We start from the raw sequence: 19,385 nt of genomic DNA on the forward strand, positions 1-19,385 counted from the left end.
TGTTTCCTCTCCTGGGAATTGTGGATTTAAGTGCTGACCTGCCATTGAGTATTTAAGGTCAAATGAATGCAAGGTTTTCCAGAGATTGAGATTCAATTCCATATCATATAGCCTACAAGCATTATTGTTGTTTGTGTCACCCAAAATACTCAGTAGGGGCTATAGCGCCCTTCTCAAATTACTGCAGTGCTTAACAAGTTAACACTACCCTTACTGATCCAAGACAACCCATTACTGGAACATATCCATAATTTCCGGGGTTTGTGCTGATAATGCTCATTTCCTATTGACGTAGAGTATCTTCAGCTTCAATATCACTTTTACATACTTTTTCATAATTACTGTACTTAACAGTGTAGGGGTCTTTTACAGCTAACATGTGAAGTTGATTGCCCACAAAGACTGCTGTAGTGTCACGTTGCTATCTCAGCTATCTGAATGCAAAATTTCCTAAGAACTTTCAAACACCTTGCAGAAACCAAACACTGTAATACTGCATAATCACTAATTTAAAAAGATCAATCATTGGATCAAAGTGGAACTGCTACCATGGGTTTTTCTTTGTTGTGAGTGTCCTTTGGTTTCTGAAGTGTGAGATTTCTGAACATCTAATTTGATTTCATGTTAGTGTTTCACTTTTGATTTAGAAGTCACTGAGGCTCTAAAGGCTCCATGATGTAATTATTCAACTGTAGTGAATATGAAGACGCAGACCGTACTGGATAGAGGAGAGCAGGACCTACTGTATGATCCTACTGTATCAAGCTTCTTTTGGTATCCTACACTTCTTGATGCACAGAGTTCCATTGGAATGGTAAGAATGAAGTAAATCTGGTTTGTAGTGACTTGATTCACCAAAGGGCAGGTCCAAGCTATTTGCACTGTGACGTACGGGACATTTCAGAGACTTAAATGTGTCTAAAAGTTATAAAAAATCTATTTTCCAGAAACTTTTCCAGGTTTTCATATTTGTTATTGCAGATACTTTATTACAAGCTCATGAAGATTTCCTACAGTACACTTGCTTTAATTAGTTCCCGTCTTAATTAATATGCAGTGTGATGTACGGGACCAGAGAATTTTGTGTTCTTTTTACTAAAGAGCAAAGCTGAAATCCCTATGAAATTAGGAGAGCAGTGATCAAGCTGTTATAACTAGTGAATAGCCTAACCTTCCAAGGGCTAAGCTGTAACATATTAGAAAAAAAATATGAAGCCATTCCAGTTCAGTGATTACACAAACGAAAATTGTCCTGTGACGTACGGGACATGTGACAATTGACTATGAAAACTCATATTTTTATTCCTGAATATATGTAACAAGCTGATTTCTACATAAAAACATTCATTTGGATATGTCAGAACAATGTCATTTGTAATTTATTGCCATATTTCCTTCTTTCGGGGATCGAAAAGAGCAGTGACTGTACTTGTGAGTTCATTCCACTACATAAAACATGGAATGCGTAAAGTATTAATCTACTCTACACATACTGTACATCAATACTCACAACATCAATTCTAGCTTTGGTAGACCACAAATCATTCAAGATGAAAAGTTTTGGTGCAAAATTGTTTTGGTATATACTGTATACTGTACAACACTGTATCATACTCCCCACTATTGACCCTGAAGTTGAAATATGATCCATCCCATTCAAAACATACCAAAATGTCCACAGTAACGTCCACATAACAACGTCAATGTAATGTCCGTCTATTAAACTACAGAGTACAACAAAGAAAACTAGACCTAATACTGGTTGTTGAACAAACTTATGAGTGATTGTCCTCTGCAAAAATTGGGCAAGCGAAACTCTACACTTGTAACTAAAAATCTCAATGTCTAATTGTCTATTATCTAAGTTCAGGACACAAGAACATTGTTGCATGGTCATGATAGTCACACTTCACAATACATTAGGCTTACGACTCCACATTCTTAAAGTCGTCCACATTCAATGTCAATGTTGAATAGCATTGTAGGTGATTCTGTATCCAACACACACACACAATTGACTTCCCGATAGTTTATTGAACAACACCTGGGCTGTTGGTGGTCATCACTCAGTCAATAATTCATATGGTGCCATGATGTGCTCTTCTGGCATGCAGGGATTATAAGTTGCAACTACCACCTTTCAACAAAATAAATTTGTAAGCATTGGAAGGTTTCCAGTACACTAGTTTAGTAGAAAAAAAGGATCAGGAGGGACACTAAAAGTCCCCATAGAGAGAGAAAAAAACTGAAGACACAAACACTCAGACCCGATAGCAATGCTTAAAGTGCTTGTCCTAAGCATTCTTAAACCCATTGACACTACTTGCAAGTACAACTTTCTCAGGCAAACCATTCCACTCATTCACAACCCTATTAGAAAAAAAGTTATGCCGAATATTAATCCTACTATGTGACTTTTGGAGTTTAAGACAATGACCTCTGGTAAAACTACTGTTAGCAAACATGAAAAAGTCGGTAAAGGATAAATTGTCGAAACCATACACAATCTTGAAAACCTGGATCAAGTCCCCACGTAACCTCCTAAGCTCCAGTGTGGTGAGACTTAACAGTTGTAACCGCCTATTATAAGGAACACTCTTTAAGGAACTAATCATCCTAGTAGCCCTCCTCTGTACCTTTTCAAGTATTTCCTTATCCTTAGCAAAATATGGGTTCCAAGCCTGCACAGCATTCTCCAGATGAGGCCTAACCAACTGCCTAACCAACTACAGTACTTTGTCCCCATTGGAGCCCATGCATGTTTATTATGTATAAATATACAGGTTTTCCCCACAGTATGTCCCGTACGTCACATTTTGTCCCGTACGTCACATTTTTAAATTTGATAATTAGATTTGCAGTGAATATTATTTCAAAATTTTTGGGATGGATTTTGTTGAGCAATGTTCTTAATTAGAACTTTAGAGAATATCACCAAAAAAAATTGTTCCTCCATATCAAAATTTGAAAAAAAACGGGTGAAAATTGTGACGTACGGGACATCGATATTTGGACACTAGCTAATTAGCATATTTAATTGATGAAACCCCAAACATAATATGTCAAAATTATTGGAAGGAATGGTGTATCATGTCCCACATAACTCATATTCAATTAGTTCATATTGCTGGCAGGGAAATAGGATTCCAAATGTCCCGTACGTCACACTGCAATTTGAATTTATGCAAATAAGCAGGCTGTAATTGTTTGAATAGGCAAAAAATTATGAAAATCTGAAACTTCAAAAATTCAGCTTTGACATGACACCAAATTTAGGGTGCTCCAGTAAAGTTTGAAATTTGGCTTCTAGGGATACAATAGCTTGGACCTGCCCCAAACTGCTAGCTAGCAAGCATAGTTAAGGAAGTTAACTCCCCTGCCACTCTTTATCAATATCATGTCATGATAACATTTCTTCCTTGCATATTTGAGAGCTAAATACTGTTTAAAATTAACACATTTAAAGGGCATTCAAAGATATATACAAGCACTGGCATCCATTAGGGTGGTGAGCACTTGCCCCCCCCCCCCCCTACATGGGCTACACTAGGGCTTTGATTTATACTTCATAGAATTTATATTTTTCTCTCTAACATGTATTTACATGCTTTAAACTGAAGTAGAAGAAGACGACAAGCAGTCTCAGAGATGTTACAGAGCACTTCTGAAGCACCCAGCTCTGGCTCAGATATATATTCCACAGAGTAAAATCAGATTAAGTATTTCTATTTCCGACATATCCTCATGTGCTTTAAATTGCTAGCAGTTTCAAAAAACTGTGTGAAAATACTGAAGATTTGGAGAGCTTTGCAGTACCCTTGTAAGTCCAGCCACTATAAACAGAGAACACAATTAGAAATACTTTCTACTAATGTGAGTATATACAGCTGTCAATACAGAATTGTCACTTTTGAGCCAGTCACTGCAGTTGGTTTTAAAAATCTAATTGGTCTCAAAATTGATCTAACTTCACGGACTTGAGTACAGTGGCTTCATAGGGACATAGGGGGAAAAGTTAAGTGTCCCCAATTTTCACAATTTAGTCTTATTTATTAGCTCATACCAGCATGCTGGTGTGAGCTATTGTTACAGTGCGGCGTCTATCACTCTATCACTCTATCCGTCAACAATTGGTAAAACCGCTCCCACTCGCACAGTGTTTGATGGAATTTCATGAAACTTGGACACAAGGACCATTAGGTATAGGTCCATCAGAGATGATCCAAAATTTGGGGTCAAAGGTCACCTGTGGGCCGTAATGGGCCATTTTGTGGAAATACGCAAAATGCTTCTTCTCCTACAGATTCCATGGTACAATGTTGAGGGTTTGTCACGATAGTACTATGGTAGTTTTACCTTCAGGGTGTTCATGAATTTGAGATCAAAGATCAACTAGGGGTCTTTTGTGGCCCGGGCCGCGGCCCTATATTTTCAAATTGCTCCTGTTCGTACAGTGTATGGCCAATTATAATGAAACTTGGTCACAATGTTCCTCGGGATAAGAGTTACGAGGGGTGTTCGGAAAATTGAGGTCCAATATCATTTAGGGGGTCATCGGGGGTCATTCTTTGTAATATTTTCAAATATCTCAATCTCCTCAAGATTTTGATGGATCATATTCAAAGTTGAACTGATGATTGTTGGATTGTGTATGAATAAGGTGATGCCTAAAAAATTTTGGTCAAAAGTTAATTAATTACAATTAATCCCCATTGTTTAAAAAGATCTGAGCCTTCACTTTTTGCCAAAGCTCCTTTAATTTGTCTCCCAGTGTCTGCAGTGTTTGTTTACATTTGTGGTTAAGCTCTGCAGAGGCTGTTAGTGGAATTAAAGCAGGACTGGGAGTTGTTATTATTAACTGTTGAACTGTAAGCATGAGAGCCCTATAGCCAATCAGCACTTGCCGATTCTTAGAAGTCTTTGAGCCTGAGGTATGAAGGCAGCTTGTGAAGTTATGCCTTGTAGGGAGTGCTTGTTATGTCTGCTAAGGTAGAGGGGAGAAAGTTTAATAGGGTAGGTCAGTGGTATTGTTTGAGAGAGTGGGTAAAATAGGATTTAAAGGGGAAAATAGGAATTATAGCCAGTGGTGTGGCCAGGATTCTGCTAATGGAGGGGGGGGGGGTATCCCTCATGGGCCCAAAATTGGTTTTGTGGGCCCTACATGTTTAAGCTCGAAAAGGTATGAGCTTCTGCACCATTGGTGCTCTAGTCTCATACCTATTACAACTCAAAATTTTGAGGTTACAAGTGTCTTCATCTGCCAAATTTGTGGAAAGCACTGACCATATTGGATAGCAATTGACAAGCTGAACAGGGTACTCTATAAACCTTTGGTGATCTTAAATCTGGAAAGAGACCCCCAGAGAGTGGTGTAACTAGGTCAATGTAGGCAATGCAGGGGCCTGGTCCCATTAAATGAAGAAAAATAATATAAAAACACCCATCCACCGAAGCTGACACACTAAATGGTGGAATAGGTGACACACTAAATTAGATACAATTACTGTATCTCCTGATGAGTGGAAATTCAAAAGACATTCTGTCCTCAATAGGAAAGAAGGTGCGAAATCTCACAAATTTCTCAGTCAAGCCCAAACCATGCATGATTGGGTTGTGTGAGGTTGGACTCTCCTTTAGGAGCTCATTTACATCACTTCACCTTTACCTTTATATGCCACTTCCACTAAACAAAGGACAATCCGGTTCAAGTTTGATGGTTTACTGGTTAATTGTTTTTACACTTACCTTGTTATTGGAATCTGAAGTGTACTTTCCTTCCTTTGGGTTTTTTCTCTGTGAATGTCCATGTATACAAGGTACAGTAGTTAGCCAGAGACATACATGTATCTATTTGTGACTGACATTCTCAATATATCCTATCATTGGGACTTAATTTTCATTCACATCATTTTCTTTTCTCTTCATTAGGGTAACTTAAATTATCCTGAATGGAGCTATTAGGGGATCACCTATTCCACCTGTATAGTTACCAGTTGTTGATGGAAGTGTTCATACTGTGCTAACAAGGACAATGAATGGTTCATCAGCTGATATTTCCTCTATGTGATGGTAATCACAATAATGGTTAGTGTAGAACAGTGATAGTATTGTTTCAACAACCTCTGATAGATTTTATGGATAGCATTGCAGATCAAGGAATACTCTTGTTTCTCCATTCACTCTCACTAAAAGGATTTTATATAAAGTTTTAGCTCACCCACTCAAAACACAACTGACAGAATTAATCCCTAGTAAGGACATTAAAATGATTAGTTCCTTGCTGGATCAATCCAGTACTTGGTATGTTTGTAATGAGCTTGCCATGGCGCAATAGCTGCATAAGCACCCTCTGGTACATTTTACCATTTGTCAAACTAAATAAACATTGCATCCGAGACTCATATAAATAAAGTCTTCTAGAACTCCTGACACTCCCAGAATGGTAAGACTGGAAGACAACTTGTTGGTTTGTATGAAAGTAGTTTGGGTTAAGTACAAATATGTCTTCTGTTGGGGTACTTATTTTCTTCAGATTAAAACCAAAAACTTGAAATACCATTTTAGATATTCTATAATGATGTAGAAACATTAAAGGAGACAACTCAGTCTGTATTGCTGAGCTATGTGTTACAGTAGAGGTATTTGTAATGAACACTCCATCAAACAATTAACAAAACCTTGATTAATTTAGGTATTTCACACATATGTCACGCAACTATGGATATAATCTGAACTTTAATGTACTTTGTTTGTTACGATGTTTATTTACTGTAGTACGGTAGAGTTGACTGTTTTAAGCATTTGCTTAAATGTTAGAAAAATATGATTCAAAACGTAATTGGACAGTAACATGCAAATCACCTCCACCTTTGATATTCATCTCAAAGATGTCTTTCATATCAGCTGAAGATGATGGCTGAGTTTGCTTTTCCCTTAATTCTTTGATATTTTTTTCCAAACTCCTGATAAACTGTCGCACACCAGTTCTAAGATCCACAATCACATCCTGTGAGGCTAAACAAGCATTATTCAAGTAAGGTGTACACAACACCAGAGACATTGAGAGCCAGGCACAGTTCAATGAAAAATTGTTTCACCAGATCCACTTTTTTGAAGTCTTTGTTTATCCAAAGTTGAAGTATATCATTCTTTATCACACATTTCACTGGGCACTTAGCTGACAACTCTATCCTCCACCCAACCCCCACCCTCTCACACCAGGACTGCACAGAACAAAATTTTATAAAATAAAAGTATATATCAAATTCTGCAGATAGAAAAATGTGTACTTTAATTCAATCAGTTAAAGTACAATGCATCATTTCAGAAATCCTACAAATTAATCAACCTATAGACAGTACAGTGAACCATCGGTTCCTAAATTATGTGACCAGAATCCTTCATCATGTTTTCTTCAGGCTCCATTTGTTTTCAGGTGGCTTTGTTATAACTCTTGTTTCTCAATTGAATATAAACTAGACTGCGGTATTGCTTAAAGTTTGTATTGAAGATTCAATGCTTGTCTCAATTTCAAATTAATATTTCTTTATATTTCAATTAGTTTGGTGTTAGGTGAGCTGTATATACACTGTGGGAAGCATTATAAGACCTTGAACTCATCTTGTACAGTCTATAGATTTGTATTCTAGTTGTATTAGTTTCTTTACATTGTTATTATAATTATAACTGAGCATTTTATTTTGAAACTACAGTAGCATACCATATATGTTTATAATAGCTGTGTTCTGCGTTTGACAATGTTACATAATAGAATGCTTCTACTTGCAGACCGGGTGATTATAATTTACATTAATAATAACATTATAACTGATGACCAAATGCATTTTGTTTTTTCTCATCATCAGGTAAACTGGAATTATTCAGTCCTGAGATCAGCCTTTTTAGTGATTTACCATATCCGGATTACAGCTCTTGGAAGAAATGTGTACAGTTTACATGAGCAGGGTAATGGTTGTATGGTACACTACCTGATCCTTACCCCACCCACCCACCCCCCTCTTCCATGAGAATACAAGTGTTTAATTGGATATTTTTACTCCATGATGTATCAGATGATCCCTTAAGGGAAATTTCCCCAACGGAAAGTCTATCATCCAGCACCCCCTTCCCCCACCCAACCCCCATCAATGCCAATCACTGCAAAACAAGACATAACATATGAACAATCTAGTTAGAATACTGCTAAAGGTTGTGTCTTAAACTCAGGGATTACATCTCAAATCTTTCAAATCTGACCAATTTTAATAGTCATTAGACATCCATTGTTTCATTATGAAACAGTTCATTCCCATTTGAGCATCTAATGCTAATGAAGGCTTTCTGTTGTCACCGTCTTTAGGTTGAGTGGATATTATGTAATTTATGACAAGGTCCACCTATCCCATCATATTAAATAGTTGTCATGGATAATGATAGGAATTGAGTATTGCACTATGATAAGCAACAGTTTATGATTCTATCACAAAAGATCGTACAACACAATATGAAAAGTTCTTGTAGGATTCAGCATGTTATGTCATCTGAAATCCTTAATGCATTTTCATTCTTTTTATGTTGTTAAAGTAAGTTTAATGCAGTAAGTCTGTTATAAGAGTGTGTTTGGGTAGGGGAGGGGGGGGGGAGTTGCATCAGGTTGCTGTCTATTGGCAAGGTTGGAAATAAAGTTACTGGGAAAGTTGTGAGGCAAAAACAACACAATTTATGTAATAGAGCAGCCTCTGCTTCACACTTGTATACCCAATGTTTGACAAAAGTAATCCAGACCAGTTACTATACCTAACTTTGCTATTGGGTGTTCATAGAAAGATGAACAACTTCATTGGCCTGCTGCACCAAATAACGCTAAAAGTACCAAACTTGATAGTATGCTGATCAATTTAGTCTAATCCAAAGGAATGCAAACATGTTACAAAGTTTAGCCTATTATTTTGTTTATGGATAAATTTTCAATAAAATGACTGAACTTGCAAATAAAGAGTTCAGGGACACAGTCATTACAGTATTAGCTTGTGTATCTGTGAGCAATGGATTAACTGTTGAGTAAATATTAAAAAGGCAAACGCAATAACAAAGGTTTCATTGTTTGCATTAAAACATCTAGTTCTGATATTCTCAATATACAATAAGTGACAACTGATTCTTATTGTCTTTGTCTTTATCTCCTCGTTAGGTAAATGTGGATTAATCAGTCTTGAGATGATCTTTGGGGGTCACCTAATGCGGATCTTGCACAGAATGGTTTACAATATATAGCTGATGGTAATGGTAAGTGTATAATTATTGTATAGCAAGACTGGTAACTAGCTGGGCTGTAGTTATAACTAGACTTGAGTCTGGGTAGAAAGTGACTTTGTGACTGCCTAATCCTGGAGGAACAGTAATTGTTTTGAAACTTGCTTGATGAACAAACTCCCTAAGGGCCTATGGGAAGATAGGGTAGTACTCAGTCTTTACAGTGTCGCCACACTCCTCTGTATTACCAGCCTTACTTCCACAAAAATGTAGTAATGTACCTACTTGACATTATATCCTTCTGATATAAACACATCATGTATAAAAACATGATTTGCTGAGGCTAAGAAATTTATAAATAATTTAATATTAATCATACATACTGCATCAGGAAGTGAGTCAGTATTATTTACTATGAAGCTTACAGTATGTGCTTCCACTTGCTTAATGTTACATATGTAACAATTAAGTCTTTGTTAATAAAATGTAGAATCACTAACTGGAACCATATCTCCCTTTCCATTCTAACATAAATTCCTACCTACCCCTCTCAGTGCATCTAAAACTCAAGAAAATTGATATCAAATTTAAATCTGGAGATAATCTAGTCTTTATGCCATTTTCCAATGAGGTATATAATTTCCATTCTTACCCATTGTTTAATAGTGTTGATACATTCTCTTAATGTGTTTTGCCTAAAGATGTACATTATTTGCACTTCAGCTATAGTACTGGCCATTCAAGAGATATTTCCATCAAACTCAAGCACATGTGCTTTCTACATCTATTTTCTGTTGCAGATAGCTCAAAATATTGGTAGAAAACTTCCAGCAATTGTTAAAAGTTGTTTTATTGACAAGGGGAAGGGGGAAGGGGGGCTTCAAACTCTTCGGATGTAACATCAGTTACCACTACAACTGTTGTAAATAACTAATTGTATTGATTAGCTCAGATGCTAAACATATTCTTAAAAAGCAGCTAAGGTGCTTTGAATAATGATATTAGTCCTGTGCTGTTAGCTCTGTCAGTTCAGCAAACCCCAAAATAGAAACAGAAATAGAACAATATATATTTGTTGCCGGGCCATTCCACACCAAGTGGTCCCAACATGGAAAAATTAGAAAGGGTTATAAGTTGTCTCTCTTTGTGTTTAATGTAAAATAAGTAGGTTAGATTTTCATAAACGGTTAAAGTTTTCTTCTTCTGATTTCTCAATCTTGGATTATAGCAATGAGTATCGATCTCAAACTAAAGGCACATTCACAGTGAATTATCAAACAATAATTGAAAGTAGAAGAAATCCTTAAATGAAAGGAAAGTCCAAGCTTTCTTTTAATGTGGCAGTTAAATGCAGTCTGCTTATTAATCTAATAACACAATTTAACAAATTTCCTTTATTACTGGTAACACAGATTATGTTAAAAATGCCACACTTTGGCTGTGACTTACGTGACAAAAATAGAAGGGAATGTTTTCCTCCAATAATATATAGTGTGAGAGAGCAAAGTGAGCTACAATTGTAAAGGTAGCTATAAAGGTTGATCTGTAAAACCACCACATTTGATCTATGTAACAAGCTTTAACAAATTTAGGGACTCCGGAAGTGTGTGACTTACATGATAAGTTTATTCTCAACACTTTCACACAGTTTTGATGTCTTCTATACTATAACAGGTTTATCATAACACCTTCCTATTTATCAAAGATACCTACTCAGTTCTAAAATGCAGGAACAACATTTATAATGTGAAGTAAAATTGAAAGGTTACATAAGTGAATTGCAAAAAATGGCTCAAACAGCTCAATCTTAGAACAATATTACTTGTTACCTTAAAGTCTCATGACGTGCTTGCCAAATTTAATCTTCAACTTTTCCAGCTAACTGCACTGAAAGCTCAGTGAAAATGTTACCCTTCTATGCTGTTTCCATATCAATATTCATTATTTTTATTTGTTTATATGTCGATAAACAACAGATTTCTTAACAAGTCCATAGATTCTACAAAATTCAATTAAAATGTGCAAACCCGGCCGACAGATCATGCGCCAATCAAATCTCTCTGTTTTGTTAACAACGGTTATGCCTAGGTCTACTTTCACTTTCGTGGCTCTCCTGTGGTAGATTCGTTCTTTTGAATAGTATCTTTCTGTCGGTCTTACTGATGTAGCTTGCAAAATTGTATCATTTCATTCCATTGCAATGAATAAACAGGTATTTTCAAGAATTTCCTCCGTTAATTGGGTAAAAATAGCGGACGATAAGAGTATAAGTAAAGTAGGTTACATTTGTGTAATGAACGTGCTGATATGGGCGGTTGCAGTGATTTTACAGTAAATTGTTCGCGCCATACGGGCAACAGAAAATAAATTTCTTTTGTTTGATTGCGAAAGTTTTTCTCCATTAAACCCCCCTGGTCAGAGTGCATTTAGAAGTTAAGAAACATTGAATCTGCTTCGGAACTTTGTTTTAGGAATTTCATCAGCAAACACATACTGTATTGAGACTTTAAGTTCTTTAAATGTGAATTGCAGTCTACCCCTGAACTGCAGAAGGTGCTTCAGGGGGTGAAATTTGTTTTAATAATGTTTTCGGGGTAGTTGGAGATTTTATCTACCGAAAGAGGCCATTTCCATGTTGTGGTGGTCGCATGCACCATATTTGTAACCTCTCCTGGGTACAGTACATCATCTTATTTTACAACAACCCAGTCATCTACCTTAATATGAGAGGTCAGAGCTGGAACTACAACATAAGTAACTGACATTAGTGGATCTCCTTCAGTAATTATGTGGTTTTCCACGTACACATCTTGCCACCTTCTGCCTTTACCACATGGATTTATATCCATGGATTAATTTTTTTAATCCAAATTCCCAAAAGTGACCAAAATGTTACCAAAAAGCTTAAAATTATAACCAAAAATGTAGAAATGCAAATACATTAAAAGTATTCTGTATTAACTAGTCTAGAGAAACTTGTTTACTCCTAATTAAGAATCTATTTAGCTACTGTAGCACTTAAACTGAGATATTTCGCAAAACTAGTCTGTAGGACTTTTTATGTACAAGTGAACACTTACAGTAGATTCTATTTTTATGTGGAAAAGACCCCTCCCTTACCCCCAATCTCAATATAATGAACTTGTAAAGATATCCTTAGCCTGTGTTATCTTGTATCTTTGGAAACTGTGAGAGGAAACTGAGCAGTTTCACACGTGTGACTTACGTAACAATTTTTTGTGACTTACGTGACGTCGCTAATTTGCACACGAATACCAGTATTAAATGAATATCAATTAAATTTTACCTTGAAGTTATTCCTCAATGTGTCTTTTTCAGATGTAATAGGCAACTTAACAGATTTTTCTCAATACTTCACAGGATTTATTGATTTCTTTCAAAAAGTTGAAATTCTTCATTTCTCTGCGTGACTTACGTGACACAAGTTCAGGGCGCTATAATTCGCAATGGGAAAGCATTAACGTTTTGCAGTGGTGACAGAATTTATTGTAGGTATTCAAAGTTCAGGAATGATAGGCATATGACTTTACTCTAGGCTTGCACTGAACTGGAGATTGAAAACAAGTGTACAGTAAAATGTCTCTCTGATTTGTGACTTACGTGACGTGGAATGGCCCTGTACAGTATACACACTGTACATGTATGTACTGGTTAATTAAACAATTTAAGCATACACTACATTGCAAATATTTAAAAAGACATTGAAATATGCACTATGCAGTGTGCACTATATATGTGTGTACATGTTCAGTACAATGTTATTTTACACCAAGCACCATTAAATACACACTGTCCAAAATCATGTACAGTAAACACTGTACATGTATGTACTGGTTAAACAGTCCTTTTAAAATATTGGCAGTCTTTTAATTTATTGAATTAGCAAAAGCATTCACTACATAGCAAATATTTAAAATGACATTGAAATATGCACAGTATTGAATGGAATGACCAGTACATATACATGTACAGTGTGTACTGTACATGATTGTGGACAGTGTATTTATTTAGTGCTTGGTGTAAAATAACACTGTACTGAACATGTACTTTAGCTCTACAGAAACATGCTTGCGAGGGCAAACACTGGTAACATTGTATCTTTATTCAAGGAGGCCATGTTAAACAACATTAGAAACTATTGAAATGTTATTAATTAAAGGTGTTCTGTCTAAAACTCTGACTCCCTCCAACCCCCCCCAACACCCTCCCCATAGTGCACTATGCAGATTTGTATACAGCATGTGACTTACTTTTACTGCATAGAGACTGCATAAACATGCATTCAAGGTATACTTAATTAATTGGTATGGTTATCTTCTGCTTCAAATTGTCTGTATGCATGTAACCCACCCACTTCCACCCACATCCTCTACCCAACATATCAGAATAGAAAATGAATGTGAACCAGTACATACAGTGTGCACTATATATGTATATATATATGCAAATGAGAAAAGCTTCATCCAATGAAATTGCAGCAGCACTGTGGACTTGGACTGTTGTTATGTATGAATGTGTGTATGGCATGACAACAGTGTTATATGCAAATGAGAAAAGCTTCATCCAATGAAATTGCAGCAGCACTGTGGACTTGGACTGTTGTTATGTCATGTGTGTATGGCATGACAACAGTGTTATGCAAATGAGGAAAGCTTCATCCAATGAAATTGCAGCATCCATGAAAATGCAGAATGTCACACACGTGACCCAACAATGTCACACACGTGACCAAAAAAATCAAGTCAGTAAAACTGATTTAAAGTAATTCCTATGGAATATCAACATCAGTGCTGTTCTGTGGTCATTATTAGAGTCAACATTTGCACTGCAAAATTGCATACTATGGAATGAAAATTCAGAATGTCATACACGTGACCCAACAATTTCACATACGTGACCGGATTTTTATTTTAGCTTATGTAGTATTATGCTAATTTTAAGAAGTGAAATATTTAGGTGAAATGTCTTGTTAGAATGGAAACACATTAAGGTAGTAACATGAGAAATTAGGTTTATCCAGCCCTGTTAGAAACTGAGGAATTTGCCAATGTTTATTTGTCCAAAAAAGCCAGTTTCATTTCACGTCAAAGACCTTTATATAACCTCTCCCAGCATATGAATGTTCTGATTTTGGCTAAGCTATATGGTTTTGTAAAAGAGTCCCCATAGTGCATACTTAAGTACTACAATCAACCCAACTTTCTTTACCTAAAAGTAGTTACTTAGTGGTAAAGTGCAGATCTCCCCATTTTTCGTCACACGTGACCGAGAATGGCCCTTTTACTAATTTTACTTTGTAATTTATTTTGAAACTACATGAGCATACCGTATGTTTATATTAGCTGTGTTATTTCTATGTGTTTGACAATGTTACATGACCGAATTCTGCTACTAGCAGACTTGGTTATGACAATTTAAATGAATAGTAACATTATAACTGATGACCAAATACATTTTGTTTTTCTCATCATCAGGTAAACTTGAATTATTCAGTCCTGAGATCAGCCTTTTCAGATATTTACCAGTTTCATATCCGGAGTACAGCTCTTGGAAGAAATGTGTACAGTTTACATGAGCTGGGTAATGATTGTATAGTTGACCACCTGATTCTTACCCACACACCCAATCCTCTCCCTCTGCCATGCGAATGCAAGTGTTTAGGTGGATAATCTTACTCCATAATGTGTCAGATGATCCCTAAAGGGACATTTCCTCACCAGAAAGTCCTTCATCCAGCACTCCCTACCCCACAAACCAACTTCAATTTAAATCACTGCAAAACAAGACATAACATATTAACAATCTAAGTTTAGATACCTCTAAAGGTTGTGTCTTAGACTGACGGATTCTGTGAGACCTCTTTTGTTCAGTGTTTCTGTAATTGTAGCATCATCTTTACAAATTTTACCATAACTGTACGTTTCAAGAGGAGTAAATTCTGATGTGATTTCTATATTATAGCCATGGTCATCTCCAATCTTTATAATCTGACCAATGTTAATGGTCATTAGACATCCATTGTTTCATTATGAAATAGTTCATTCCCATTTCAGCATCTAATGCTAATGAAGGCTTTCTGTTGTCACTGTCTCCAGGTTGAGTGGATATTATGTAATTTATGACAAGGTCCACCCATCTCATCATATTAAATAGTTGTCATGGATAATTATTAGAGGTATTGATTATTGACAAGCAACAGTTTATGATTCTATCACAGAAGATCATACAACACAATATGACAAGTTTTTTTGTAGGATTCAGCATGTTATGTCATTTGACATTCTTAATGCATTTTGTATTATTTTAATGTTCTTAAAGCTATTGTGTAGTTCAGTAATTATGTTATAAGTGTGTGTAAGGGAGGGGTGGGGGGTCAGGTTGCTGTCTATTGACAAAGGTGGAAATGAAGTTACTGGGACGGTTGTGGAAGCAAAGACAAAAACATGTATGTCTTAAAACAGCCTCAGCTTGACGCTGGTATACTGATTGTTGGACAAAAGCAATCCAGACCAGTAATTAGGCCTAACTTTGCTTGACTTCAAAGTAACAAAATTAGACATTTGGTGTTAAAACGAAAAAACAATCATGTTAAAAGTACAGTACCAAACTAGAAAGTTTTCTGATCAATTAGCCTAATCCAAAGGATATAAAACATGTTACCAAATTTAAACTCTTTTTTTGTTTATGGGTAAATTTTCAAAAACTGTTCAACTTGAAAATACAAAAAAGTGCCTTTCAATGAAATGAAATAAATTTGCAGTCATTGAGTTGTTTCAGTGACACAATGATATTTTAGCATTAGCTTGTAGATCTGTGAGCAATAGAAAAACTGTAGAGTAAATATTAAAAAGACATACTGTACTCAATAACATAGGATTTTATTTATTTACATTAAAACATATCTAGTTCTGATATTCTCAATATAGAATTAGTGACAACTGATTCTTATTTCTTTTGTCCTTTCCTCCTCATTAGGTAAATGTGGATTAATCAGTCTTGAGATAATCTTTCGGGGTCACATGATGCGGATCTTGCACAGAATGGTTTACAATATGCTGATGGTAATGGTAAGTGTATAATTAGAGTATAGAAGAACTGGTAAGCTGGGTTGTAGTTATAATTAGATTAGAGTCTGGGTAGAAAGTGACTTTGTTACTGCCGAATCCTGGGGGAACAGTAATTGTTTTGAATCTTGCTTGATCAGCAAGAGGGGAAGATAAAGGCCTCAATCTATCATACATACACCATATATTAATCACTGCATACAATACATTGTATTGCTTACCAATGTGTAAAAGTGCACAAAGAGGTGTATATGTTAATAGGCGGGGGCCACTTTATAAATAGGCAGCAAAATACACAAAGAGGTGTATATGTTAATAAGCTGGGTCCACTTTATAAATTGGCAGCAAATAGGCAGTAATATGTATACCAGGCTTTCAAACAATCAATTTAGTTCATAAGTTCATGTCCCCTTACTATTAAATAGAGTCACTTCAAACAAAACAAGACCCATACCCACACTAAGTTAGAACACTTCTAAACTCTGGTTTGTTTTATAAGGAGGGCTATCCTTATTGTTAAATCTCAGTTACAAACTAAAAAATGAATTGTCACGAGTAGTTAAACTTGGCAAAAACTATAGTACACAGTACATAGTAAGGCTTCCATTGGTCCAGTAGTTACGTTAGATATGCTTTCTAACTTGAGTTATCATTAACTTCAATATCCCAAGACTAAAGTATGCTATTTGAATAAGGTTAGTTTTCTTGAAGGTACAGTAGCCTGTAAGCTCCTCCCAGTAGTAGGAGTACCTACGTGAGATTATTTCCTTTCGATATAAACCCATTTGCAAAGGCTTAGTAAGTTATAATAAAAACAGTATGTGACATACTTCTCCATCATTCTTTTTTAATGGAGATGTGTATTAAGTGATTTTGTTACTATATAAATGTAAGAGTGAACAACACCCTATACAAATGCCGCAGCAAGTGATGTTGTTGCTATGATCACACTGTCTGAAGCCTATGTGTTTCCACTTGCTATATGTCACAATTAAGTCTTGTTTAATAACATGTAGAGTGAGTAACAGGACTCATTTCTCCTTTTCCACCATCATAACCTTTATTACTCTTCCCATCTCAGTGCTTCCAAAACCCCCAAAATTGATGTCAAATTTAAATCTGTAGATAATCTAGTCTTTATGTCCTCTTCACCCCTCCTCATCTGGACAACATAACATTTTACCCCCTCCCACTGCAAAAAGGTGATCAAGCTCCTGGAGTAGAGCCCATTTTGTGACATGATACAATAAGGCATCAATTAGACCTTAAACTAGCCTTTCCTTTCACCCTTCCTCCAAAATCCAAATGATAACAAGTGAAAGCACAAACTGTTTTGATATGACTTATTGACATACTAATACCAAAGGAGATGTTATTTATTAGAACCTGAGATGTAGTTGTTCCTCTTTGGTTAACAAGATATTACAGATACAGGTCACTTTCTTAATTCTCATTTTGTTTGGAATGCACAAAATTTTTTTTTTTCTTCAATTCTTGATACATTGGTATGGTGATGTTCTTGACATGCTGCTGTATTGCTGTGTATAATTTGTGCATTAAATAACCAAAGCCTATTCACCTTCTTAGCCCCAAACACAACATTTATTGATCCCATTACGAAATACTCTATTAGTGGAAACAAATAAACCTTGATTGTATCCATTATATTATTCATTGAATAAATATATTACACTAAGCCATTCTTTTGTTTTACAATTTGAGAGCCCATATTTACTTAAAACAAATAATTATATTGTTAAGATTGTATAGCACAGTCACATAGTATAGAATCTGCTAGGAAAGGTTAGATAATAGTCATGACAATAGACTTTCTATCTTTTGTAGAGTTTGTTATGTTTCTTTGTTTATGTTTTTTTATTGTAAATTCAGATGTACAGTATGTCTACTCAAGTCTTCAGTCTAGCACTGATGTAATATCTAAAACTGTCATTCCAGTAGAGAGGACTTTTCTTGTTTTTGTGAGATCATGAGATGTGCATTGTTAGAATCTCATTGATGGGTTTAATAGTCATTGATGGGTTTAAAAGTTAATAGTCATTGATGGGTTTATATCTTTTAGTGGCATTATTTCTGTTACACCCTTCCCCTTATGCCCATCTTTGGTTCATAATGATTTTTATACATTAATGAATTTTAAATGTAACAATATTCCATATTTCGTTGTCAGAATATGCTATGATGGTTCTTTGACTAGTTACTTAAATGTGCTATTTTATTTATTTTAACCATTAAATCCAATAACTAAGTTACTATCTCTTTTTTCTTTGTTAAAAAGGGGGGGGGGGTGGGGTGAGATGTTGGCAGGATGGCATGACGTGTAAAAAATTGTGCTAATATGTGCATGTGAGTAATGTAGTTATGCTGTATAATGGATGGATAGGCATACATGGTATGTATAATGGGTTGATTGGCATACATGGTATGTACTGTATAATGGGTTGATTGGCATACATGGTATGTATAATGGGTTGATTGGCATACATGGTATGTATAATGGGTTGATTGGCATACATGGTATGTATAATGGGTTGATTGGCATACATGGTATGTATAATGGGTTGATTGGCATACATGGTATGTATAATGGGTTGATTGGTATACATGGTATGTATAATGGGTTGATTGGTATACATGGTATGTATAATGGGTTGATTGGCATACGTGGTATGTATAATGGGTTGATTGGCATACATGGTATGTATAATGGGTTGATTGGGATACGTGGTATGTATAATGGGTTGATTGGCATACATGGTATGTATAATGGGTTGATTGGCATACGTGGTATGTATAATGGGTTGATTGGCATACATGGTATGTATAATGGGTTGATTGGGATACGTGGTATGTATAATGGGTTGATTGGCATACATGGTATGTATTATGGGTTGATTGGGATACGTGGTATGTATAATGGGTTGATTGGCATACATGGTATGTATTATGGGTTGATTGGCATACCTGGTATTTATAATGGGTTGATTGGCATACATGGTATGTATTATGGGTTGATTGGCATACATGGTA

The 19,385-nt window shown here is 35.7% G+C and overlaps 4 protein-coding genes across 4 annotated transcripts in view; 1 reads left to right on the forward strand and 3 right to left on the reverse strand.

Moving 5' to 3' along the window:
• Positions 1 to 19,385, reverse strand: part of LOC139985127 (uncharacterized) — a 163,500-nt gene that overhangs the window by 47,031 nt on the left and 97,084 nt on the right. The gene's annotated exons all lie outside the window — the stretch shown is intronic.
• LOC139985122 (NLR family CARD domain-containing protein 4-like) overlaps positions 1 to 19,385 on the reverse strand; it is a 346,343-nt gene that overhangs the window by 30,089 nt on the left and 296,869 nt on the right. The window lies entirely within an intron of this gene.
• Positions 1 to 19,385, reverse strand: part of LOC139984443 (uncharacterized) — a 64,327-nt gene that overhangs the window by 6,189 nt on the left and 38,753 nt on the right. The gene's annotated exons all lie outside the window — the stretch shown is intronic.
• The window catches only part of LOC139985150 (uncharacterized), a 48,909-nt gene that overhangs the window by 1,453 nt on the left and 28,071 nt on the right, over positions 1 to 19,385 (forward strand). The window contains exons 2-4 of the mRNA XM_071999419.1: positions 629 to 814; positions 7,866 to 7,965; positions 16,249 to 16,340. Coding sequence (XP_071855520.1) covers positions 701 to 814; positions 7,866 to 7,965; positions 16,249 to 16,340 — 306 coding nt within the window. The 5' untranslated portion in view covers positions 629 to 700. The remainder of the gene's footprint in view (positions 1 to 628; positions 815 to 7,865; positions 7,966 to 16,248; positions 16,341 to 19,385) is intronic.

This window comes from Apostichopus japonicus, chromosome 17 (assembly GCF_037975245.1).
Source record: "Apostichopus japonicus isolate 1M-3 chromosome 17, ASM3797524v1, whole genome shotgun sequence".
NCBI lineage: Eukaryota > Metazoa > Echinodermata > Holothuroidea > Aspidochirotida > Stichopodidae > Apostichopus > Apostichopus japonicus.